At 47.7% G+C, this 26,242-nt stretch overlaps 1 protein-coding gene across 1 annotated transcript in view; it reads left to right on the top strand.

Moving 5' to 3' along the window:
* GPC1 (glypican 1) overlaps positions 1-26,242 on the top strand; it is a 216,815-nt gene that overhangs the window by 183,327 nt on the left and 7,246 nt on the right. The window contains exons 3-4 of the mRNA XM_072867073.1: positions 5,767-6,158; positions 22,356-22,521. Of these exons, the coding sequence (XP_072723174.1) occupies positions 5,767-6,158; positions 22,356-22,521 (558 nt within the window). The remainder of the gene's footprint in view (positions 1-5,766; positions 6,159-22,355; positions 22,522-26,242) is intronic.

Below are 26,242 nucleotides of genomic sequence, written 5' to 3'. Positions count from 1 at the left end.
GTGGGGATTTACAATCTCTCTCGAATGCAAAGGTTATAGATTCTGGTTGAAAACTTAATTCTCTGAGAAGTAAGTTTTTGTCACTACAACAGCAAGAGAAACAGCAGCCAAGGTTGCAGAATTGTCTCAGTTGTAAAAACCTTTCATTTCTTTGCTCATAACTTTCTGGCATTTTTGTATTTGAGGCAGAAGTTTTTCAGACCTGACCTCTGCCAAAAGGCAAATTTCATTTGAGCAAAGCCAGTTGTCTTGCTTCTGAGCTTGGAAGTGAGAAGCAATAATAATAATAATAAAACAGACTCCCATTTCTTTTTTTTTTTTCCTTTGATTACTTTTGCAGCAAGAGTGTGAAAAGGGATGTTTCATGTAGGAACAGCCTTGACTGAGGAGCTGTGCCTTTCATTGGCCCAGGGAAAACTGAGTTTCATTTGTCTGAATTACTGGTATTAGAAAATCACCTGCTGGGCTTTGCAACACTGCAAAGCCCTTAGCAGGCAGCGGTGAGGAAGGACTCACCTGTTCAATGGCTCTTTGAGAAAACTTTTTGAAAGAGGGGAAGCCCAATCATGGATTTAGCAGGTGACTCACAGGAAGGTATCTCTGGCTAGTACGCTTCCGTTGTAAAATTTCTGAGGCTGGCAGAAGCTGAGAACATCCGTGGTTTTTCAGCTTGGGTCCAGAAAATACATAACTGCTTTCTTGTAACTCAGAGTGGAAACAAATGCATTATTTCAGAGGAAAGCTGGCCCTCTGCAGAGCCACCTCAGGTGTTTGTGTACCTGCTCCCAGGGATGGGAGTGCAGTAGTGACTCCTGGAGCAAGCGAGGGCTTTAGAGCTCCAGCGCTGGCTCCTCATGAGCCCTTTCCTTCCATCCCTGCCATTCCCGAGGCTAACGAAGCCATGTGCTACAGTGCATGAATGCAGACATAGGTTGAGCCTGTTGCTGCTAGCTTGGAGAACGTGGTGTCAGCAGAGCTCAGCGGCCATGGGGATGTGTCCAGCATGTGACTCGGATGAAGCTGCCTCCATGTGCTCCTTCCCTGCCTGAGCTAATCACTCTAATTGTCCTTTGGGAGGCAGGGCAGACCCAGCAGTGGTGGACCAAGTGGGCGTTAATAAATCCAAATGGACCCACGGGGTGGTTATTTTTAACTTCTTATAGAAATATTGGGACAGCTGTATTATTAGAGGTTTCCAAAACACCCAGGTTACCTAAGGGTCTCCTGTCCACCATGGCTACATGCTTCAGGCTACAGGTCATGGGGTGCCTAGAATAAATAATTGCTTCTACCTGAAATCAAGAAGGACAGATGCCTAAACTGTGGTTCAGCAAGTTGTTTCATCCTGAGGCCCTGCACATCCTTAACCTGTGACACATATCTAAATACGTTAAAAGGTTGGATGTTAGTAGGCAGGGGGTGTCAAGGAGAAGATGCAGTGTTAATTTGAGATACCTGTGCTAAGTGAACAAGTGGTGCAGGCTGAGATTGTGAGGACCAGGGCAGTTAGCACAAGCTTCTGTGCATCCCTCCTGGCAAACCCCACTTCTTAGTGCCTTCTAATGCTGCAAAACGTGCACTTAAATTCTCTGCCAGGTCGGCTATTCATCACAAACGCATTGAGGCTTAATTGCTAATTAATTTTCCCTAGATAATGTAGATATATTTTTTTTGCACAGTGCGTGAAATCTAGAAGAACTTTCTGAGAACCGTCAACAAACAAGTTGACTGTAATTGGTGTTCTCTCACTTAGGTGAGAAGTAACAGTTCATCAGCTCTTAATTAGCTTGGACTTTTTTGAGAGCAGTTTCCAATTTTTTGACAGAAAGATATACATCTTGCTTCTCCTGTAGCAATACAAAGAAAGCTATTTTACCTTGAATTGACAAATCGGGCTCCGTTTGTTGGTGTTTTCTTCCTCCTGATGGTGAGTGCCAAGCTGCATGTCGTACCTGGATTGCTGAGCAATTTATTCAGTTAGCGTTGCTTGTCACAGAGAAAAGAGCACTGATTATACAAGAAAGAGTTTGAGCTCAGTTTAATTAAATTGTGAATGGGCAACCAGCAGTGCTTGGAGTGATACATTAAGATACAGAGCAGCTTTAGATATCTCATCAGCATCAGAGAAACTTTGGGTTTTGTGTCTGTTGTAGGTGAATGCCACTTCTGTTCATTGTACAGGTAGGAAGGCTGTGGCAACAGAAAAATGAAGCCACCTCAGATTAGTCAGACCTGAAAAAGCGTCCTGCTAGGATGAATCGTCTGTCTGGCAGTTATCTGCTTGGCTTGTGAGCCCCTTCAGGAGATGCTGCAGGGCAAGGTGACCATGCAACAAGAAATGGTAACGCTGCAGCAGGATCGGCCCTGAGTCAGCTCACAGCAGTGCCAGACCAGGCGGGCTGGGAGCTCGGTGCTGCAGCAGCCCTGACGTGGGCTCACACTGCTGTGATCTCCTTAGCCCAGGCTCACGTGCAATGCTGGGGCGGGAGAGAAATGCTGGATGAGAAGCTCCCAAGTTGTAAGTCATCCTCTTGCAGCCTCTCACTTGGCTGGGGTAACCCAAATTTCCTAGAAGTGGGTGCACACAACTGCTATGCTGGGGACAGAGCCATGGCTGTTAGAGAGGATACTCAAGAGCTTTACAGAAGCAGAACAGTCTGCGTAGAGGCCAGTGAATCAGGGTTACCAGGATGAGTGCTATGTATGTGCCAGTAACACTTGCCAAGTTTTAATTACATACTGTACAATTATTCAGTGTAGATGAGGCCTTTTGGTAAAAGGAAAGCTCTCACCTGTGTTAGCACCCTGCAGATCACAGTGATAATTTTATCATAAGAAAAAATTGCCATGTGCCGCTGTCTTTGGGACTAGCGATGGCTGAACTGTTCAAGTGGGGGGAGATACAGACTCAAATTAGTTCCTTGGGCAGGGATGAGAGGCCGCAGGCTTTGCAGAAAGCTTGTCCTACCCTGGCAAAGAGCTCCCCTCTGGCAGCTGGGGCAGGGGAACAGGAGTTGGGACGTGGGCAGTCGGGCCACGGGGAGAGGGCAGGGGTTGAATCACCCTTTGTCTTGAGATTCAAGAGGAGAGGCTTTGATAAGCTCTGTTAGCACATGCTGCAGGTGTTTCTTCTTATTAAACTGAGGTCCTTTAGCAAAGTACTTTTTAATGGGATCAGCTTTTGATTTTTTTCATATTAGGAACCCCTCATTAGAAGGTAATTTTATAGGTGGCTTAGGTGCCTGTAGCAGCCCGCTGGCAACACACTTACACTGGTGTCTGTAAGAAGAAATCAGATTTTAATAGGGAAGATGGACAAGTGCATGCAGATCAGTCATTTGAGAGATGGAGAGATCCCAGTACAAATGTTTGGAGATACAAACTGCCACCCAGGTCAGGTTGAATAAGAATAAATTTCTTTCAAAAGTACACTTGAAAACCACAGTTTTTATTCAACATTTTAGATAACACTTTTTTATTTTCTGCATAAGTGATTAAACCAAACTTCTGCTAAGACCTAGTTTGCTCACAGTCTTTTAAAAGCACTTAAATCAAATTTTAAACTATTAAGCAGTACATGATTGTGGCTGGAGGAAGCCAGGCTATTAATGCTCAGTATTGGTTTGTTAAAATACTACAAGAAGTTTCAGTATTAGCAGCCTGTGTATTAGCAGCCAGTATTAGCAGATGCAGAGGGTGTTTTCACTTGCTTGATCTGCTTGTTGAGTTTTAGCTTCACTCAAATCTGAGAAGCCAATGAGAGATTATTAATGTAGGAAAGCTTGTATGGCCCTTCCAGTCTGTGAATACAAACAAGACCCATGGAAATGAGCTTTACTAGTTCTAAAATTTTAGAGGTGTTTAATTGTAGTCAGTGCCATTCCCTCAAAAAATACTTTAATAAAGCTTTGTACACGCAATATGCGTTTTTCAGAAGCTTTTCTTTCTTTTCTTATACGCCTAGCACAGTGAAGTTAATTTATATACCTAAATACATGCTGTTTGATTTTAATTGAATAACGGTTTCCCTCCAACTAGAGCTTATCATACATCACCAAAAAAACCCCCAGTAATTTAGATTTAAAGAATAGTATAATCAGGTTTGCTTCAAAAAGGCCCTAAAAAGTACAAATGTAATTGAAATGAAAATGATTATTTAAATCATTTTTCCTCTCACTGACTTAAATGATGATTAAAGTTGCTTATGTAAATCAATAAATTGAATCAGGCCAGTACTGCTATGAGTTCCTCACTGAGCAGTCTCAGAGAGCCTGAAGGTAGCTGACAGTCAAGAGGATGGAAATACCTAAAGATGTTCGTAAAGGAGGAGTTGAATCTGTCATCTTTACCCTGCTGTATGTAGCAAGAGAGTCGCATTTCTGTAACTTCTACGACCACTGAACCTAGGGTGTAAAACCATTTAGTTGTTTATACCTAAACAAAAGCAGGATGCAAATCCAAATAAGCAAATGGGATGAGAACCTCGAACATGATAATGTTGGCCTCAGTTCAAAAATACTCAAGCACAACCCTGTCTTTAAATACATAATAAGACATGCCTGTACCTGTCGCAGCACGTGGGACTCTGGCACACACTTTACGGGCTGTGCCTCAGAGCCAGGGTGGCTGCAGTGACTGGGGCTGATGGGGACGTCTCTGTGAAGGGTTGGCACCATTGCCAGTGGCAGCCCTGCTCCATCTCACCAGGGCTTTGGAAATAACGTGTTGGAAAAGAAGCATTGGGGCAGGAAAGAAAGGCAGCTCAAACAAGTTGCACTGATTTCTCCAAAGGCAACTTCAAGTTGTACGGTGGATCATGGTGTTTTTGTGTCGGTGGGGATGACAGCTAGTCCAGGTAAAGCCACGTCCTCTTCAAGTAAATGTGCTGCCCCAAAGAAGAGCTCGTGCCTGCAGAGACCTTGTCTTTGTCTTTGACTTGTGCTTTGTGCTTCAGCCATGTGTGTTGTACTGGACTTCCGCTGGCTTCCCCAAATTATCAGTGTCTCAGCCAGGAATGGCAGGGGGTGCGGGGGGAAGTTCTGTTTCAAAATTGAAGAAGTTGCAGTCTTCTCCAGAAGAGCCCTCACTTTTGTGTGATGGTAAGAGCAGGCGATGCAGGAGGAATTCCAACCTTTGACATGATGAAATGGAAGACTTCAGGTTATCTTCTAGACGAAATCTTTATCTTACTTCATTCTGGTGTGGATGCTAATATTGATAGACTAGTCTTACTCTAACAGCAGTCATTACGGGATAGACTCCATTGCCAGAGCAGTATCCAGGCCTCCTTGTCTGTTTACGATGTTTTCTAGTGATGTTTAGCGAGTGCCAACTTCTGTGCCAGAAGCAGCTGGTTCTTGATTCGGGGTTGAGTGTCTCATAAGGCATCGGCTGACAATTGTGGCAAGTTATGGTATATGTCAGCAATGCCAGTTGATGCGTTCTGTAAATAAAACCTGTGAGTAACACTATGGCACCTTACACGCTCAGAGGAGAGCCTCAATTTTGGTTCCAGGTGAGGCTGCCAGAAGAGGTGGAGAGGCCCAGACCATGGTGCTCTGACACTGGCACTGGGGGGTTCCTCCTTCAATCTTCTCAGCTGAGGCTCAAGACTGAGAGTGTGAGTAAGGTTGGTTGGAGGAAAAGCTCTGTTAGGGCCCCTCTCTTTTCTCAAGGCATTTGGTTGTGCTGCCAAACAGTGCAACCCTGTTGGATTCCTGCTTGTCCGACTGACGCATCACCATCTCCTTTTTCTTCTCTCTTCAGGTTATTTCCAGGATTTGTTGAACAAGTCAGAAAAAGCCCTTTATGATGCTTTTCCAAGCATGTACGGAGAACTGTACACCCAAAACATGAAGGTCTTCAAGGACTTGTACAGTGAGCTACGCCGCTATTACCGGGGCTCCAACATCAACTTGGAAGAGGCCCTCAATGAGTTCTGGACACGCTTGCTGGAGCGGCTCTTCAAGCTAATGAATCCCCAGTACCATATCACAGATGAGTACCTGGACTGCATGGTGAAACACGCAGAGCAGCACAAACCCTTTGGGGAAGTTCCCAGGGACCTGAAGGTGAAGGCAACCCGAGCCTTCATCGCGGCACGCTCCTACGCGCAGGGCTTTCTTGTGGGCAGTGACGTGGTCAAAAAGGTGTCTCAGGTATGTTGGGGTTCTTCCATCTTCTTCATCCTCAGATTGGCAGGAGCCAGTCAACTATGCTGTTAGGGAGAGGGGGGTTTATTTCCCCTGATGTTTTCATGACAAAGCAAGCAGGTGTTTTTCAGTTTTATAAAACAAACTGCTTGAGGGTCACCCATCAGTGGAAGGGAGCAGCAAGCCTGGACTTACACAGGCACTGATAGCACAGAAGAAGCGAGGTATAACTCACCACAAATCAGTCTTTACCTCATTTTAACCTATGCAGCAGAGTGCCAAGATGTCAGTTGCCCAGGTTGTAAAGCTGTTCTGTTGCTTGCCTAGGTTCCTCGCGCTTCCCTGGCAGGGAAATGGCATGCCTCTAAATCATACTGCCTTATTTTCTTCCTTGATGGTGATATGATGTAGGGTGTGCAGAGCTGACCTGCCATGAGTGTGCTGGGAATACACGCAGAGAGATGCATTTTAGCAGTTGGTGATGGGATTGCTGTGTCTGTTTATGTAGCCGTGTATATTTGTACAGCTTCTGTGTACAGAGAGGGTGAGTTTGTAAAGTGCATTGGGATCTTCAGGGTTGAAGGGTGCTATATAAATGTAAATTAACGTGACTGAATCCAGGATTTGAGGAGAAAGGAAATTGGCTGTATTCTTTACTGCAGAAGCAGCCTTTCAGAGCCAGAAGAAGATGATTGTCCTGAAACAGGATATTCAGGCTTTTCACACAGGTAGCGAGGAGAAAATCCATACAAAAAAATTACTTGCATACTGCATGTGGAGATGGCAATCAGCAGGTATGAGAATTAGGGCATGATTAAACTGTGAATGTAAAAATACAGAATCACAATTAATTTCCTTGGAAGGTAAAGCATGGTAATGCGTAGCAGAGGACAGTACTATTTGATGCAGAAATCCAGACTTTGATCTCAGGAAGAAACATCAGTGTGGTAACAGTGACAAATGGTTTAATTTATCAATGTGGAACTATAAAACTGTTCAGCTACCCAAAAGCCTTTGTACATCTCGTTAACATCACGCTCTCCTGACACTTAAGATAGATAAAAGAGGAAAATGGTGTAATTTCAGGGGGACCAAAGTAAAATATTTTTCATAAATCCTCTGAATGGGAGAGATTTCCAGCTCAATGTGCGTGATTCTGCCTGTAGCCGAGTTTGGTGCGTAAAGCAGGCTGGCAGAGCAACTGCAGTCATGGTATCAGCAGAAGGGAAGGACCTGAGATACCAACATGCAACATATTTTTCCCCTACCTTCATGTAGGCTTCTGACCCATTGGATTTTGATTCCGGTCCCCGCCTTTCTGAATTCTCCTCCTTCTCTTGGCATCACTTATCAAACGGGATGTGGGGTACACAACCAGTCACAGATCCTCCTCTTCCCTCTGCCTCCCCCCAGCCCATTCCTCCAGGATGGAGGGTCTTCCAGGAGGGTCCCAACCATTCTTCTCTCTCACAAGAGCCCTCCCTGGGGTTGCAGTTAACCCTGCATGTTGCTGTTGTAACACAATCTGTATGAACTGAGTTGGGAAAACTCAGCAAAGCCTCCCTGAGAGCTGATTTTGTAACGAAGGCCAAAACTGGCCCATTTCCCCTGTCTTCAGGAATGGGTTTAGTACTTTAGGCAAGAGGGGGTGAGAATGCTGAGGTGGGAAATCCATTTTATGGATGCCCTGGTAGCCCTCAGCTGTGTCTAAAATAAAAGGCCTGGTTTACCTACTTTCCTTTACTAGATGTGGATTTACACTAGTGCCAAATAGATGTGATGTGCTGAATGCAATCCACAACTGGTGCTTTGGTTTTAGTCATTTTTCATGTTGCTTTATACTTACAACATTAGCAGAAAGTGTATGACTTCTATTAAGATCAGAGACTGGGATTTGACTTTCCTGTCAGCTGGTAGCAGTGGTCTTTAAAAAGAACTCTTTGAGCTGAAATTTCTTAGGGAGCAGCAGTGAGTGTTTTGGTCAGGAAGCCTGTGGAAATGGACACATAGAAATAAATTACCTAGCTTCTGCCTTCTGAAAAATTAGATTACTTTGGGCTTACTTATTTGCAAATCCCAGAAAAGCTACTGGTTTCTATTAAAACCCTTCTGGTTTCATCTGCTCACACACTTCCAGTTCAGTGTTTGTCACCTGTATCCTATCGCTGCTTCAGGTCCTCGTTCAGAATCTGCATTACTGGGCATCCTAGAGAAAGACTGGTGCTGTTTGCTAGATTTTCTGGCTGTCTTAAAATGGGGAAGAGCCTGTCCTGACTGAGCTACAGGTGGGGATTTTTTGAGATATCTTTAATCCCTGCTGCCTCTCCGTTGTGCCCAAGCGGCGTTTCTTCCCCAGCCTCCAGCTGCCTGATCTCACAGGAAGCCATCACTTCGGGCAGCCCTTGGCCGGTGGCTGGTGGGCACGCAGGGATAGGAACAGGAGCGGTGTGCTGGGAGCAAGCACTCTGCATCCTGCTGGAGATAAAGAGTTTGAGGGCAGCTGGGATGAAAATGGCAAAACCATTTTTCATCTTTACTGCGGTCCTAGCTTTTAAGGCAAAGACACCCTGACAGACTGCAGGCTCTGACACCAAGATCTAAAGCTTTTAATGCCGCGGTTCCTGCCACCAACCTGGCCCCACCCTGAAAGTGGTGGAAGCGCTGCCATCTGCACGGTGGCTGTGGGAGGGGGCCCGGAGGGCCTGGGGCACATGCACGGCTGGCGTGGCTCTTCGCAGCCTGGGCAGAGCAGCAGGGCTGGGGATGGATGTGTGGGTTGGCACCCTGCCTTGGTACAGGGGTGTTAGGGGTTGCCAATGTGCCACACGTGAGTGTGGGTGTTTGGTCAGCATCTCTGTGTTCACATTCAGGTTGTGTGTTTCTGTAGCTATTCTTTTGGCACAAATTGCAGGTTTTCATTTAAGTTGCATGATGCCAAGTGCATTTTTCATCATCTGCGTGAAGTAGCAGCTACCAAAACAGCAGCAGCCACAATATCTCTAGTGAAGGGCACACAGAGAAGGGGCTCTCCCAGGGATGCACACCTCGTGCTGTGTGCCAGGGCAAGAGAGAAGAAATATCCCAGTTTTGTTTAGGATCCTTTTCTTTGGTTGTGAGATTGGCAGCTACCCAAAAGTAGCATTTGCTGCAACTCTGAGCTTCATGTGAACAGACGAAGACCTTGTGCTGGGAGACTTGCTGCCTGCCAGCTGCTTCTCAGAGATCCACGCTTGGTGCGACCAATTGCCGTGTTCAGCAACGAGAGCAAGAATACACTCCTGTGAAATACATGGTGTAGGTGAATTGAAATACTGGGCGAGGGGGGAGCAAAACTGAGATCGTAAAAATGTCAAGGGCTGAGAGATAACCCCTTATAAAACAAAAGCAAAAAATCCTCAGAGAGATGCAGCATGATAAATAACAAAACTAGTGAGGATATTCCTGTTTATTACTCACATTATGATACTGCTCAGGCATCTAACTCTTAGGTCAGGACTATTGCACAGAGTGCTGTGGGGACAGGTAGCAGAGATGATCCTGTCTGCACCAGGGCATCCAAAAGGGGCAGTGAGACTGTGCACAGGTCTTTGCTGGCCTCCTGCATCTCAGCGCCATGCTCATACTTCACTGACGGACAGGGAGGAGAGCTGCCCTGTGCACATCAAAAAATGTCCAGAGTCCTCAAATTCCCCTCAGAGACCTGACAACCTGTGAATCTCAGGTGAGAGCACAGAAAAAGTAAAGAAATAATGTTCCATTTCCAAAGGCAGGGAGAGGAGGTGTTTTACAATGAATTTTGCTCAAGAGTCAGAAAGTGAGTTATTAGGACAATTTTTACTTTGCTGGATCTTTGTTGCTTCTTGCTCCTGAATTTTAAGTTTCCCCATGATAGCAGGGATTGATATGAAGCAACACCAGCTACGTAAGTAAGAAACACTTACTTAAATAATCAATTTTAATAGTTGTTTGCATTTCCTTTTCTCAGTAGATGTTCTTAAGGCTGATCCTCATTTGAGTTTGAAACAAAATATGATTATTTTCTTTACTAGTTATAAGCTTTTTCACTAAATCCTGTATTTCATTTTACTGATGAAGGTCATCTATCGATACATTTTTATTTAAGCAATACTGTGTCTCACAATACATTTTGGCCTCATTTTTTAAACTTTTATGTTAGTATAAGGTAAATGGCAGCTTTCCTCTTTACCATATGAGTAATTTTTAAACACATGGTGGGTCAAGCTGCATTTGGATAGGAACTGAATTCCAATTAAAAAAGGCCCAAAAATAGAATTTTTATAAATGTTTTAAATAGTTAAGTGAATGTGCTGGACACACACGGAAAATAATGTTTATCTAAACATCCTTTACATTTCCAGCAAGTCAATAATATAACAAAGACAGTGTGGTCATTCCTGGTCCTCATGTCCTTTAAGATTGTAGCCATTTCTCATATGCCACTTTTTTTCCATAGCTTGGAAGGACATAGTTAACTTCTGTCTTTCAGCTTCCAGTTGCTTTTTTGGGTGAGGCATAAAATTGATCTGACTGAATAAAATGAAGTGAAGAATATAATCTTTTTCACACACTTATGAAATCACTGTGCTAAAACAGCTCGAGTGCAGTGAACTGCTGTCCCATGTGCTTGGTGACACCTCTCCATCCTTTCAGTGGCTTATCTTTATTCAGAGCATCAGCAGCAAGTACATACAACCATAGATACCATTTTATTTCATTTAAAGGATTTCACTTTTGTAATAAAATTAAGCATTTATCTAAATTGGCCTCCTCTTCATCCTGAAAAGACAATCTTAGTGTTTGTAAATAGATGTTATGAGAATGTTATTCCATGGCACTGGCAAGTGGCAATATCCTCATATGAGCATGTTTATTTCCTTTTCACTGGATGTTATCCCACCTCTTGCTTTGGAGCTGTTCAGTTTTTGCATGGCAGAGGTGTGTGTTCTTGTGTTATGACGATGACTTGGCGGCAGGATGCCATTGTGCAGAGACTAGCTTTGCCCCAAGGAGCCATAAGGTGCCATAGTAAATTATCTCTCCATCTGGGAGAAGCTCTCATCTGGGACCTGCTCCCACCAAGGGAGGTAGCATTTTCTTTCAGGGAGATCATCTGTTTGCTTGCATGGGATTTAATAAGCCTCCCACCTTCAGACAGCAGCTACCTTTACCTATAGACAGCTCTGCTTGGTAACATACCATTCGTCCAGGAGTCCAGCCTCAGGTCTGGCCTCCCCTTTAGAAAAATGAGGGGAGGTAATGCAAGACGGAATCCTGCAGGATCTCCGTGTGGGACACAAGCAGGAGGGAGCAGCGGGTCCCAAGGGTGCTGGCGTCACCGGCAGGGATGGAGGCGGGATGCAGCTCAACACAGCCAGGTACAAACAGCAACTGCTGGAGCGTGCTGGGTTTTTTTCTTTTTTTTTCCCTACTGTCATTGCAAACCACCAATGGGGCTTTCTGAAAATGAGCTGGTCAGTGCCTGTGCTAAAAGTTTGTGCTGCTGCAGACCCAGCAGCAATTCATAGGTTGGAAATGCCACAAGCACCCTTTGCAGGTCTGGCTGTATTCAGGAGGATGAGTTGAGAAGCCTGTGGTACTTCAGACACCCCTGCCTGTAGACACCATCTTAGACTACAGGCTGAAATAAGGTCTTGCACCTTCAGGGACTAGTTCCTGCAGCGGCTCCTGTGCTCGCTCCCTCCTGCCTGCGCAGAGCCTCTGGCACCGCAGGGCCTGCGGGTGCGGAGGGCTGGGACATGCCCTTCCTTGCTGAGGTCAGTGTCGCCTCTGCTGAAGTGTCTCATGTTTTCTTGGCGAGCTGTCCCTGGGCAGTTTTTATGTGGGATTGCATGGCTTAAAACGTTTTAGATCTAAGTCCCAGTCAGCCCGATTGCCTCTGCAAACCCAGAAGCTTAATATCCTTTTCCCTGAACTGGCTGTGCTCGCAGACGAGGGATGACAAACGACTTTGTACAGCAGCTCCTGCAGCCCCACACTCACCCCTTGCAGCCCGCTGCTCTTTTCCAGCACTGCTGCATGTAAAGCTAGGGAGAGAGTTTTGCAGTAACGTTGGAATTTGTTTGGACAGATTCAAATCGAGCTGAATGGGGAGCATGCAGTCTTGAACACATCCTTATGTATTTCACATATAACTTTCCAGTATGTCTATGCATTATTATGCATTAAGTCACAACCCTTCAGGGATAAAAACCCATAGGTGTTTTGAATATAATAGAAATAATGCAGGCAAGTAGATATATGTCTCCCATATTTACCTGGTGGTTAAAAGTCAATTGAATCTAGTTTTCAAAGGATTGAAAATTGTACCAGCTGGAAATAACTGTTTCAGATGAACAGAGCAGGGAGTGTGTTGAATAGGCAGGTGGTGGCTTGCAGTATTTTCCTCCAGGGGGAGAAGAGCATGACAGCACTGTCTATCCACATGAATCTTCCTCATTTTAATATTTGAAGGCAGTTAGGCACGACAGAGGACTCCGAAGGCGCAGATCCTCCTGGTTAGCTGTGGGTCCTGCCCCACAGGTCTGGTGTGCCTCGCAGGCTGTACTGCCTTCTGGAGCCATCATCACTGCCCTCTGGAAGTGCCCTCACCGCTGCCTATGGAGGGAGACAGGGCCAACTCTGCTCCCTGTTTTGCTGCCCCAGTTTGGCTGGATTACCCTAACCTTCCTTTTTTTTATGTTTTTTTGGCTGCTGTGCTGGCCATTTGGCTTCTGTGCTGGCGGGGATGGACCCAGGCAGTCTGTCTGGCCTCAGGCTTAACAGCAGCTCTGGTTTGCTGGAGCGCGAAGGGCATGGATTTGACATCAGCCTCCATGCTCTGTGTTCCTCACCCTGTGCTGAGCTGAACACAGCGAAGTGAAAGCGAGAGGGTCACCAAACTGCGGGGTCGTCTGTGCCCTACCCCTGCCACCGGACCCTAGCACAGCCACCACGCAGCACTCTACGCCTCCACCCCGATCGCTTTCTGATCCCTGACAGGGATTTGGAAATATGCTTGATGTATCTTGAATGATGGGCTTGGTGAGGCTTAAAACTCACCGTGCTCCAAGGACTCATGGCTGTGCATTTGCAGAAGGAGGATGCAAAATAATGACTGAAGTGATTATACAATTCATTAGACTTTGAAAGAATCATATTTCTGTCAGCCCCGCAGCTGTTTCTTTAGAGTTTTATTCTGAAAGATTGGAAAGCTTGGTTCATTTAACACACATCAAGGTGCTAATTACATCAGGGCTGGTATAAACATGCACAAGGCAGCTGCTGACCATGTGGTGGAGAGAGCAGGGTCTGCTCCCTCCGCCGGCTCCCCCATGCCGGCAGAGGGCTGGGAGCACCTGCAACTCCCGCTCCTTTCACGGGGGAAATTAGGTGCTGTCAGCCTGGTGCATGGAGCAGCCATGGCCCTGATTTCCAGCTTGCACACATGGAGATGCAAAGAACAGCACAGCCCTGCTTTTTTTGGTCATAGTATTTGAGGGTCCTTGTGTGGGGAGACTGTAAAAATGAAATGTTTCCTAACATGAAATTGCCACGTTGCAGATATCCCTGATCACAGAGCCGGCCAGCTCCATGGCAAAACACAAACTTGTCCTCCCGGTACCGGCCTTGTTATAAAAGGGAGGGCAAGGCTGGCTTTCTGAGCGTGTTCCTGGGCTGCCGTTCATCCCGCGGGTGGCTCAGCCACACTCCTCACCGCTGGTCTGGCAGCAGTGAGGAGCCGCTCCCCTGCTTGGCCTTTTTTTGTAGCTGCCGTTCTTCATACTGACAACTTTATCCCAACTGTACAATTCCAACTGAGGGATTTGGGGTAATTGGAGTGGCTCTGAACACCCACCTGCATTTCCAAGTCCACACGGCCTGACCTGTGAATTGAAGAGCTGACCTATTTTCTCTTCAACACTGTCCCAGAATGGGTTTTTCACAGCTGGCAGGAAAAACTTCCCTTACTTCTATCCCTTGAAAATATGCATGAGAGGGTAAGTGACGGTGCTACAAATGCCTCGGCTGCAGCTGCCTGCGTAGCTGTGTTCAGCCCCTGAACCTGTGGAGGTCTCCAGCTATAGGTGCTTTCTGCCTCTAGCTGCCCAGGACACATGCCTACCTCTAGAAAGCTGCCTGCTATCTGCTGGCTTTAAAGCATCTGTTGGTTTGGAAACTTAAGTTGCCTGATGTCACTGGGTTTAACTGGTGCTTCTGGAGGTTAGAATGGCCATTCAGACAGTAAGTCCTTCTACCTGGAAAAATACACCTGAGAGTTAGCGCAGGCACATTTTTACATATATCTGACGTGTCTGGAAGTATTTTGTGTTCACCCCAACCATCCCCGCATCACGCCAAAACCACAGCCAGGTGCTACAGGTCCCCGTGCCCACCTTGGGTCTGCACTGCTCCTCAGAGGCTAGAGCCATGAACGGACTAGGAGAGCAGCTGCATGGCAGGGATGTGGTCCAGCTCGGTGAACACCAACACCATGCTGCAGAGAGCTCCCTGTGGGCCAACCTCATACTCCCTTGGGCAAAATTTTTAGAGGGGACAGAGCCCACAGAACAATACCTCCACTGACAGCATTAGGGACTAGCTCAGCCTTCTCCCTCCATCAGCCAACCTGCCTGTGTCCCCATGACAAGCTTGGGGGGTTGACAGCACTTCCAGCAGTCTGTATTTTTCACCCAGGCCTCTTTCTCCATCCCCAGATCTCTCCCCTCTACCTAACCCTGGTTCCCCTGGGAAACAAGGCACAGATGGCTCACAGCAGCCTGGGGGTGAATATGGAAGGGGAGGGGGGGTAGGAAAAATACCAGCAAGAGCTCAGCTTATTTTATTGGTGTTAAATGCCTTTCAGATGTACTTAAAGACCCCTGAAGGCCGAGGAGTCCCATCACATTGCAGCTAGGCTGCAGGTTCTCATTTGCTTTTAAGCCAGGCTTCAAAAGGAGAAAGGATTTGGGGTTGGGTTTTTTTTTCTTTTTTTTTTCTTTTCCTTGTTTGAAGTGAGCACTTCAGAAGCAGCATCTGCAGCTTGGCTGCAGGTTCTGGGTGCCAAAGGAGCTGGCCACCTCCTGATGGGTGCAGGAGGAGTCCTGTGCCAGCTGCAGGAGGAGCAGAGCCGGGCTCACCCCTCGCAGCTGGCCGGAGCCAGGCATGCTGTGCCCGAGAGCTGGCAGCACAGCCCGACCACACGCCATGCTGCTGCAGTAGCAGCTTGATACTGCCACTATTAAAACAATTTTCCAGATGCCTGTGGCTTCCTGAAGCTCAACCTTTCTCCAACGCTCAGGAAGCTGGGAGGAGGAGGGAGGATCATCGCTCGATCAGAAAGACCCTGTAACTCCTGGACATGATGTACAGAGCTTGTCCCAGCACTAGTGCCTCTTTGGTCGCTGTTCCCCAGGGCCCTCCTCTCTGCATCCCACACTTCATTCTTTGGTCTTTCCAGCCACCTTTTCAGGAAATAATTGGCTTGGATAAAGAAACGCTTTTTGGAGTGAGGAGGGTGTAGCTGCTTTTAGCTAAAAAAGACAGAACACTTGTGAAAACTCAGTAACATATAAGACTCATATCATCACTTCCATGGTCCTTTCTGTGCCATGATGTTACTCAGGGTGTTTCAGATGCTCTTGAATATTTTCCAAGCAGTAGGCATTAGGGTAACAGTAGAAAACACGTCTTTTCTTTGCACCTCTCTCTTCTTCTGTGTGAGATGTCAAATGAGGTCCCATTTCAGAAGGGTAAAAAACCTCCCACTATTGTAGTGGTCCAGATTCAGAGAGGTCCAGGGTCAGGCCAAGAGGAATTGCACCTTTCTTCTGCATCCCTTGTGACTTGCACCAAAGCTTACGCTGAGAAGAGGTCTACAAATGAGTGGGTGTTTTTTGGAAAATCAACATATAACCTGCATAGGTGCTTTAGTGGGAGAAAGATAACAGTGGGTCTGAGAGAGAAGGGTCCCATGGCTCTATAAAACGTGCTTTTGTTATCTGTGAGCATGTGTATCTGTGCAAAGATGGGTAACTTGGGTTGAACATGCAAATCACAAGTTTGATTAGTTCTTTAAAGGCAGAGAGGAAGGACAAGAAGGCCTTTTCCTGTGTTCTGGAAAAATCTAGCCCGTTTTGACCAGAGTGCTACCCTGCTGCTGTGTGTCCTACAGAGATTAAAGCCCTGGCCATCCCAAGAACTGTCTGCACTCAGGTGTCTTCAGTCCCTCAAGTGTCTGTGCAGGGGTGTCTCACCTGTTTGAGCTGAGTGTTTTCCCCTTCTACAAGTAGTTTCGCCTCCATGTGTCTTCGCCTCAGAAAGTTTATAACAACTGTTCTGAAGTTATGTTTTATGAAGGACAACTTAGCTCTCCTCAAATGTGTCTCAATGCAGGGAGACGGAGTAGGTGACTGCTTGTTATCCCTGAGCCTCCAGTGTTTCTGTAATTCTCTGCTTGGAAAGCATATTCATAAAATACATGGCAGGAGCTTTTTTTTTGTTAGAAGCCTTTCACACTGAATGTTTTCTAAATTGGCTGGGGGGTGGCAAGCAACCCAGCTAGCGACTAATCCCCCAGCCCATCCTCTCAGCAAATTGCTTGCGAAAGTCATTAATTTTACTGTAATTGATTTAACATTGCTCAGGAGGAGGAAAAATTAGGGAAACCAGTGCTACTCTGAATGCTGAGAATTATGTGCTCTTAATTTTCTGTCATATTATCTCCACACGTGCCCGTTCTCTGCTGGCTGCTGTGCAAACGCCAGTGCTGAATAGTCGCTCGGTGAGCCCCAGCTCAGCAGTCGCATTGGGCGGCTGTGCCGTGAGCTGTGCAAACCTGCAAGCAAGCTCGAGCTCCGTCCGAGACATGGTACAAGAGAGTCTGCAAAGATCTTTTGCTCTGGCAAAGCACTTGCCTCCAGCAATTCACATCTGGTCAGGTGGCTCCATCAACAAAGCATGGGCACATCAGGCTTTGGAAAGTAGCCATGGAAAAGCACAGGGCTCGGCTCTTGCTACCTGATGACAGTCTCCTTGAAATATCAGCGCTTATGGTGGACTAGGGCTTTTTATGAGGCAGCCACCTGTTCCCATTGCATTATGTCATTGCTACTCGAATCAACTACTGTATTCCCAGCTGTAAAGTAAGTTTAATTAAAATGAGTTATTGCTCAATACCGATTTGTCCCCTATTTTGGGTTTATCTTAGAAGATAATATTTTTTCCTTATTGTTTCATCACTGGGCTTACATTTTAAGGGACTGTACTCACTGATGTCACTGGGATGAGAATAGAGTATTTGGATTTTAGCTGAGCAATGACGTAGGAACAATGTATTTTTAAGCTGGGCTTAGCTTTATTTTGCATATTTATTTATACCTCTGACAACAGAATGAGGAGCGCCCTGGGTCCAAGCCATATCTCTCAGTAATTTTTTTTTTTTTCAGATCCTTGGAAATGGCTTCTCCAATGTATTGTGCATGTTCTCTTGACATCTTAATGCAGTTTCTAGGTCACTGAGCTAAGAAAAGACTATAGGTGCCACTAAAGTTAAAGGAGAACCATGTCTCCTTAAAGGAGAATCAGCTACAGGCCGGGCCAGGTTGATGGTACTTAGAGAAATCAATTATTGTCATGTAGTGTTTTCATGCTGTGCCAGATCATTTAAAGATGAAGAAATTATGTTAGCTTTCACTCCATCTGCAGGAGTTTGCATGCTCCTGCTTTCAGGCCACCTGTGATGAATAGAGGATGTTGCTTATTGATCTATCAGTTATTGCAAATCTGCGCTGGGAAGCCAGAGGGGCTCTCCATCAGGTCTTAGCTGGCATCCATTAGCTATTGGGCAGGGGGGTAGGTCCTAACGTTTCAGGTTCTTTTAAAGGCTGAAGGGTGAAAGCAGAAGCACAAGGAAGTGAAGATGTCTCAATGTGCAGGTGGAGGTCAGTCTTGACTTTGCCAGCCTGGAAAAACTGCTTCGCTCTTACTGTGGACGTGTTTATCTGGAACGAACTGCCATGGAGGGCGCATGGTCCCACGGCTCCAGCCTGAGGAGCTCTTCTCCCCAGTGACACTGCTGGAGCTGGCTGTGCCTGGGAGGTGAGCAGGCAGGAGAGCTGCAGTGCTCTCCGGGTTGTGTTGCTGTATCCATACAGGGGAGGGAACCTCAGCCCCTCCTAACTGGGGCTGGGATTCCCCTGTGTGGATACAGCACAACTGAAAAAACCCTGGAAGTTTACTTCAGCAGACTAATCCACAAGGACTAAGAGATGTTTGAAGGACTCCATTCCTTAACATGCTGCAAATCCCCCAAAGGGATGGTGCAGGATCAGGGCCGGGAGGGGCTCTGGGAGCCCCAAGCCTTCGCTCTCCTCTGCCCTGTGTGGAACAGAAGTCCACGGGCTGGGTGGAATGACAAGGAACTGAGCTCTGGCCAAGCAAAACATGCAGAAAATACTCTCTGAAATTCCTCTTCCTGCCCTCTTATCCCTCTGTTCTCGGTTCACCTCTGCAGCCTGCCTTTTTACAGGAAGAGTGCTGCTGCCAACAGGAGAGGTTTGAGTCATTCTTTGGGGAAAGGGAGTGGGGCCTGGCCTCTTCCACCTGTAAAAATTAACTTACCCTTTTTGCCAAGAGATTAAGTTGAATAGTTGGCACCTGCCAGATTCAGTGGAGCAACAGCTGGTGGTGGATGTGTCACCTGCTCGTCTTCAGAGGAGAGGCTGTGGGGCAGGGGAGCAGGGGCGAGGGGTGCCACCTCGCCAGGACGCTGCAGGCTCCCTGTACCTGGGGCATCGTGGCCCTCCACTGTCCTCCAGGAGACAAAGCCACCTTGCGAGAGTGACAGGCTGGCAGTACACACGCAGCTCCTCTCTGACATCCAGAAATGATCCTTACTGAGGTGCCAAAGCAGCTTTTTTCCCCCCAGACCCTCAGGAGCTGAGCCTGAGCCTCAGGCGCCATTGTCACCCAGTGCTCTGCCTGCACCCGCTGCCCCAAGGCAGGTGGCAACAGCCCACAAGAGCTGCATGGCCAGGAGGCGGCTGCTCTGTGGCCACCGGCGTGGACACAAGCAATGTAGCTGGGGACAGGTGGTTTTGGCTGGCTGACAGCTGTGGAGAGGTCAAAGGGAGGTGGGTTGCAGGACGGCAGGCAGCTGTCTGCATCACGGGGAGCCTTGGCAGCTGCCCACGCTCACCAGTCCTGCCGGAGGCCAGATGGAGTAGGTGGGCACCAAGGAGCAGGCCCCCGCTGCCACTCCCCTTCTGCAGCTCTGTGTGGTGGCAGGGCATGGGTGGCCCTGCACGATTACTCTCTGGTGGGCGAGGGAGTGCTGTGCTCAGGATGTGAAGGTCCTTTCTGTTTTGTCAGAAAAAGACAGGCACAAAAATAAATGCAGAGGCCAGGATAAATTCTGCAAGCAGAAATACTTGTGAAATGCCCACTGGGCCTGTCACAACCTTCATTTAAATACGGGCTCGCTGTGGTCACCTGGGTAGCTCCATACAGTTGCTGGGTTTACACCGTACTTTAAAGCTAAGCATGTTGGAGATGCTTTTCTGAGCCAAGATCTGTTACTTGCCTCTCCCGGTGTCCGCCGTGGGCTCTGGCCGGGTACCAAATAGCTTTGTTTTCTAGCTGCTGGTGGCTGTTCTCTCTGCCACTGGATGGCTGGCCCGCACCACCCCAGGGGTGTTTCCTGTGCAGGCGATGCTGCACTCCCGCTTTCCAGCCAAAGCACTTCAGCTCCCTCCACTCCAAAAGGCTGCGCAGTGCAATCCTGGATGTACGTGGGCGCAGGCAAACCATCCTGCTGCTCCCTAGTTCTCATCAGTACTGTGGAAAGCCCCACGTTTCAGGCCCAGCTATGTGACTCATTTGTGCCGCAGCTCCCAGGATGTTGCAGCCCGGTTTGTGCTGTGCAAGGCTACAGTGCTCCATGGCCACAGCTGGGTAAGCTGGGACGAGCGGTGACAGGGTGTGCCAGTAAAACACGGAGACAGAGTTTTGTTCAGGACCTGATTGCGCAGGATACATGCTCTGGTTGGAGCTTCACCATATAATTCATCTTCGCAAATGCTCTGTCTGGGGAAGGAGAGGTCGCAGCTCCTTTCCTAGTTGCATCTTCTGGTTTCTGTGTAAATGCACTGGTTTCGGAAGGTCTTCAGCTACAGCCTGTTTTAGTGTTCAACGCCTGCTGTCTTTTCAGTCACTAGTCAGTCATGGTTATTTAAACCCTGAAATGACTGTTTAGGGTTATTTAAACCCAGAAATAAACTATTCTTTTGTTTGCCTGTCCCCCTGCTTTGTTGCATCCCCTCTCGATCACCGAGGCAGGAGACGGCGGTGCCTTCGCCGGCTTCTCCCAGGGATGAAGCGTGTGGCACCCGTGCAGTGCGGCGGGACAAAGCCTCCATCTCCTGGTGGCAGAGCCGCACGGCAGCCGGGTGCCGGTTTCTGTCTGCCGGAGTTGTCCCAGAAAAGAGGCAGGAAGCTCACAGAGGAAGCGAAGTGAAGCCTTGGCGTGCGTGGTGTTTCCAGCAAGGCTCAGCACCTCTGCCCGTGGTGGAGCCCGGCCTTTATCCGCAGGCATCTCAGGGGTTGTTCTGGCTGCTAAGGCAGGAAAGCAGTCTCCATTTGGGTTCTCTCTCTGAGACCTAGAAATTTTTGTCCTGGTCCTGAAGAAGGTTCTCATGAGATTATTTTAATGCATTCCTGCCTGATGAAGCCCCAGCACCATGCAACATCTGTTTTCCAAGGCTGACTGGAAGTGAGGTGCTATCGTGCAGGCAGTTTCAGGAGGGGGGAAGCTTAGGGATTTTCTCTCTTAACCTCTGATAGTGGGCTCAGCATGTTCACACACTCCTAAGGGTACCTCAGAACTGAATCTTTCTGGAGTCCCCCAGAAGAAACTTAAAAGCCCATGTTCGAACTATTTTTCACAAGTAATAAAGAGGTCAGGGCAGTTCTTAGCATTGCAGCTGCAGCTCGAGGCTCAGGGATTTTGCCATGTCGAGATTTGCCCCTTCCATCACTTTTCCCCCTTTGGGCTCCTTGTGAGTGCCTAGTACCTGCTACCAAGGGAGACTTGCATGCAGACACTTATGTTTACTTTTGTAAATGGTTTTAAAAGAATGACAAGGGAATTGCAAATGCATCTCAGTAAAAATAGAAAAAGACAAAGGAGAAAACACTTCAGCAATAAGACAGAGGAGCACTGAGCTCTGCCGGCATCTCTGCAGGGTCTGCCAGGTTGTTATGCAGACCCTGCATAACAACCCCCAGCTTACACTGACAGTCCCTTGCCCGTGGCAGTCGGATAGGGACAGTTGTCCCATGGCCAGTGGGCTGAGGGGACTTTGACATGCTGCAGAGGCTGCAGCACTGTTCTCCGGGCTCTGCACATGCACTGGCTCTGTGCTTATTGGACCAGGATGGTTTAATTAAAGGTGGCAAAGCTGCCTCCAGAGTCACCTCTGCAAAGCATCGACTGCACGTGCAGTGCCTGTGAGCTGCTGGCATGGCGTGTGTTGGCCCACATCACCGGCTGCCTGCGGCTTCTGAAGTGCTTTCAGAGAGCAATCACTTGCCAGTGTCAAGTGCTATCAATTGTATTTTTGGAATTATTCAAGTCTTCCCCCAACACCACCCTCCTTTCCAAAGATGCCAGCTGAGGACTTTCCATGTTCAGGCCTCCACTGTGCATTCCCCAGGAAGCCGGAGATGCAGTTTGTGGTGGGACACCTGTGTCTGCCGGGCAGTGGCAAACAAACCCTTCCTACAGGAACGACACGGCAGTGGCACTGATGGCAGAGGCTCCAGGGGCACATGTGCACCATGTGTCTGGGTCACAATTACAGCCGGTGGACAGCCCAGGCTGTCCTTGTGGCCACCAAACCTGGCTGGAAGGGGGATGGTGCTCACATACAGGTTTTTCCCAGAACCCTGGCTTCAAACACAGCCCAAGGAAATAGCAGCTACCTCAGAGGTCCTGACCCTCCGACAGGGGTGACACCCAAGGAAGAGAGGCAGTGAGAGGGGAAGCAGCTTCCCCAAGGCCACACACCCGGGGAGCTGTGCTGCCTTTCAGATCACACCAAACTCCTTCACTCCAGGGAAGGGAAGAGTTTGCCCACATGCCCACCTGACCAGCCTGTGTGTCTGACTCTGATCTGTCTCCCCCAGGTATCTCTCAGCCATGAGTGCACTCGCGCCATCATGAAGCTGATGTACTGCCCACACTGCCGGGGCATGTCCAGCGTGAAGCCGTGCAACAACTACTGCCTGAATGTTGTGAAGGGCTGCCTGGCCAACCAAGCGGACCTGAACACCGAGTGGAAGTACCTGATGGGTAAGATGGCCTTACTCTGCTGCAGCACAGCTGCCACTCACAGCAACTTTTGAACTCTCTGAGGTAGTGTTTGACAACTAAAGAAAGGACCGTTGGAGGCTCTTTTACACCACAGTTTCTCTGTCCGTGATCTGACGCCTAGAAGCTATTGCAGGACATTTTGCTGGGCTTTAATACCATTAGAAAGGATACTTCTAGGCTGGCTAACAAGAGCTTAAAGAGTTTTCATCTTGCCTGTGCTCATTTGGGATTGCCCACACTTTGCATTCAAGTAATTCTTCCTTCCCTCCCAAGTGTTGAAGCTTAGGGTCAGATCCTGCCACCTGTACACTGTCAAAGCTGCCTCCTCATCTATACCAGAGCACTTGTGAGAGCACAGAAGCACTTGCTGTCCTCCTTGGGAGGTAGTCTAGAAACTAGTCATAAACTGTTTCCATGGGTGGAGAGCAAAGGGATCAGAATTGCATACTTCTAAACGGGAAGAGATGTCTTAAACAAATACATGGGGAGGGAGAAGTCACAGGCATCACCAGGAATGGGAAAATTAGGCTTGTATTTTGAATAAGGAAAGAGCTTATTTCACTTTTGTTTTGTCGTTCAGCTAAGATGATGGGTCTCTTAAAGTGGGTTGTATGTGTATAGAGAGATTGAGTTTAAAGCCAGAAAGATCACTGTGATGGTGTGGTCTGATCTCCTGTGCAACACAGGCTGGAGAACTTCAACCAGGCGTTTCTGCAGGAAATTCTGTGTTGCTTGATCAGACCTGGGCATCTCTTTTAAGAAGTCCTCACGTGTCACTCAGCTGTTTTTCCAGAGCCTGTGGCTCCTGGTTTAAATGCAAACTGCTGCTGAGAGTGGCTTGTGGAGCTGATGGGCATGGTTTAAGGCTGGTGAGGGTCTGTGTTTAGAAAGTGGTGTGTTTGTGTTACAGTGCACACCCTCTCCCCCTCTGCAGTCCATCAGGGGAGGTTATTTGCAATGGTAAAGCTCTCACTCCTCCTTGTGCCCACAGAGCATCACCCAGCAAGCTCCTCTTTCTCTCCCAGGTTGTACATTTAGACCTGGAGTGATCTGAGACCTGAGGGAGCCTTGACGTTTGTCTGAGCTCACGGAAGGCAGGCACCAGGGGAGATGAGCTTCGGGCTTGGCCTTTTCCCTCATTTTGGCTCCTGCTGCCTGGCCAGCAAGACTGCCAGCTCACTGACCAGCTGCAGCCCGACAGGCTGGCTCAGACTTGATGTGTGGTGGTGTTAAAAATAAAAATCCCACTGAAGCTCAAGGAGCGTCATCTGCCTTTCAAGGGACACTGCAAAATAAATATTGAACGACTGCACATAGAGGCCAGTGCGCTTGCTCGGTGAGGTGTTGGCCAGCTGCCCACCTTGTGCTAGGGGCTAATGAACCAAGTGGCAACTTACTGCGGCTAATTGGAAGTGCTCCCCATGAGAGCAGCTTGGGAGGCTGCTGTAAAAGAGGGGGATGAATATTCCCTTCCCCAAGGGTTTACACCAGGATTTTGATGGCGCTTTGGCCTTTCTGACCAGAGCAAGCCAAGTGTTACCTGTCACTGCTCTCCTGGCAGGATGACTGCCTGTCTCCTGAAAGGTCAATGTACAGCTCTCCTTGATTGACAGAGAGGCAATTCCGAGTGCATTTTGCGCTTATTCTGGCTTCCTCTTCCCCAAGAGACACTGTTCTTGTCAAGGGGTGATGGCTAGGAGCAAATTGGAGCTTCTTTCAAATTGCAGTTGGACATTTTAGTGTCAGAGGTCACAATTTGATCAAGAACTGGAGCAAGACGTAGAGTCAAAGGTAGCAGTTCACTGGCATTGTCCGTTCTTCACCCTTCTCCAGGCCCTTCTGTGTAGCTGGAGAGGATTTTGTTACACTAAACACAGACTTACTCTTTCAATTTGACAGATTAGGGCAGACCAAATTAAGGGAGATTTTTATAGTAAGTGGTTGAAACATAATTTATCACTAATTTGGGGGTGCAACCTTTGATTTAAATGTCTGTATCTCAACATTAGTGCCTCTGCAAGCTAAAGTTGTCTGCAAAATACAGTCTCAAAGATGACACCACAATCCCTGAGTGGCAGCAAAGTTAAACTGCAAGCTCTTTAATGTTGCAGGAGATGTTACTTCCCAGAATGCAAAACAAATTACCCCCTTGTATGGCATGTTTAGCTTTAGAAATCAGCGCTGCCATACAACTGTGTTGCAGGAAAAGATAGCACATTAGCTTGGAAACTGTGGCCCTTGTTTCCATTCTTGCTCACGCTAACCAGCAAAACCTTTTTTTTTTCCTTGAGTGCTGAAAATAAATACATAATTTTTCCAAGCTGTGACTTTGCATGTTGTTAAATCCTATATTATAGACCTGAGCAAAGAGTATTTTGTGATCCATGCTCCAGACTGGCTGAGGTTTGAGCCCTCCCAGTTGTTTTTCTAATTGACTTGTTCCCTTGCTCCTTGCTGGCTGGACCTGCTTTTGGACTGTGAGCCCTGTAGGCATAATCTGGTATCTTCTGTGGGTTTGTTCTGTCCCTCATCTAGTCCTTGCCCAGCTTGGTCATTGTCTGAGAGCTGTCAGGGTCTGAACATCAATCATGTAACAACAGAGAGAACATACTTGCTGGGCTTGAGTGTGCTGTTAAATTGACAACAGTAGGCTCAGGATCAGGCCTTCGTTATTAACATACTACCTCTACTGTGGACCTAGCATTGCTGTACAAACCTCACCCAGACCTTGTGGAAGTCATATGGGGTCTTTCTGCCAAGTCCTGCTGGCTTGCCCGGGCAAGGGACTGAACACTTTCCTAGCAGATTTGAAATGGTGGTGGTCCCTCGTTGTGCCCCAGCTGGCTGGAATCCTGCTTGAAGGAAATTTGCTGAGCGGCTCAAAGAAAAATGTCAGTCCTTTAAAGCAGTATCATGGGTGACACATACACACTGTGGGATGGTGTAGGTTGAAGGACATGTTTTACTGATATTCTGTTGAACTGCCGGGTATAATTCACCTGGTGGTTTCATTGCTCATGAATAATGTCAGCAGTACAAACTCATGCTGAATAAGCTTTTCTGCAACATCACACCATCTGCTGTGACAGTCTTCTGCCAGGCTGATGGGTGAGGTATCAGGATTTAGAACAGAAGAATTAATCACTCCTAATGAATAACTCCATTTACGAACTGTACCGATCTCCAACCTAGACCCTGAGATTTGACCCTGTTTGTGTAAAGAAGAAGAACTAACATGAAGCCATCACACTTGTTTTCTTCCATGTGGTGAGGCCACAGGAACGGGAAGCTCTTTCTGTTCCAGATGAGCGCAGGCCACCCCAGCACTCTGACAGATCCCTTGTCCTGCCAGGAGGTTTCTGGTGTTCCCGGGGGGACACAGACCACACTGGAGCCATCTAAGGTCACACGTAACTGAATGCCAAGTCCCTAAATGCCGATGAAGCTTATGCATGGCCTGGCCTCCAGCCTACTAAAGCACAAGTGGTAGGAAACTGAGGCAGCAGCGGCATAGCTGTGACTTTCAGAATTACAGTTTTTGACTGGCAAAGTCAGACCTGGTTAAGATCCCATTTTAGATGTCCAAACCCACTTTTGGCCCTGCCCTGAGATCCTATTTAAATCTCACTGGACACCAAGGATGTCAGTCTTCCTCTGCAGTGGCATTCCCCAGTGCCTCAAGCCCTGCGAGCATATAGGC

This window comes from Ciconia boyciana, chromosome 7 (assembly GCF_034638445.1).
Source record: "Ciconia boyciana chromosome 7, ASM3463844v1, whole genome shotgun sequence".
In the NCBI taxonomy this organism is placed as follows: Eukaryota; Metazoa; Chordata; class Aves; order Ciconiiformes; family Ciconiidae; genus Ciconia; species Ciconia boyciana.
Note: the sequence above shows the minus strand (reverse complement) of the source record. Positions and strands in the feature narration are given on the sequence as shown.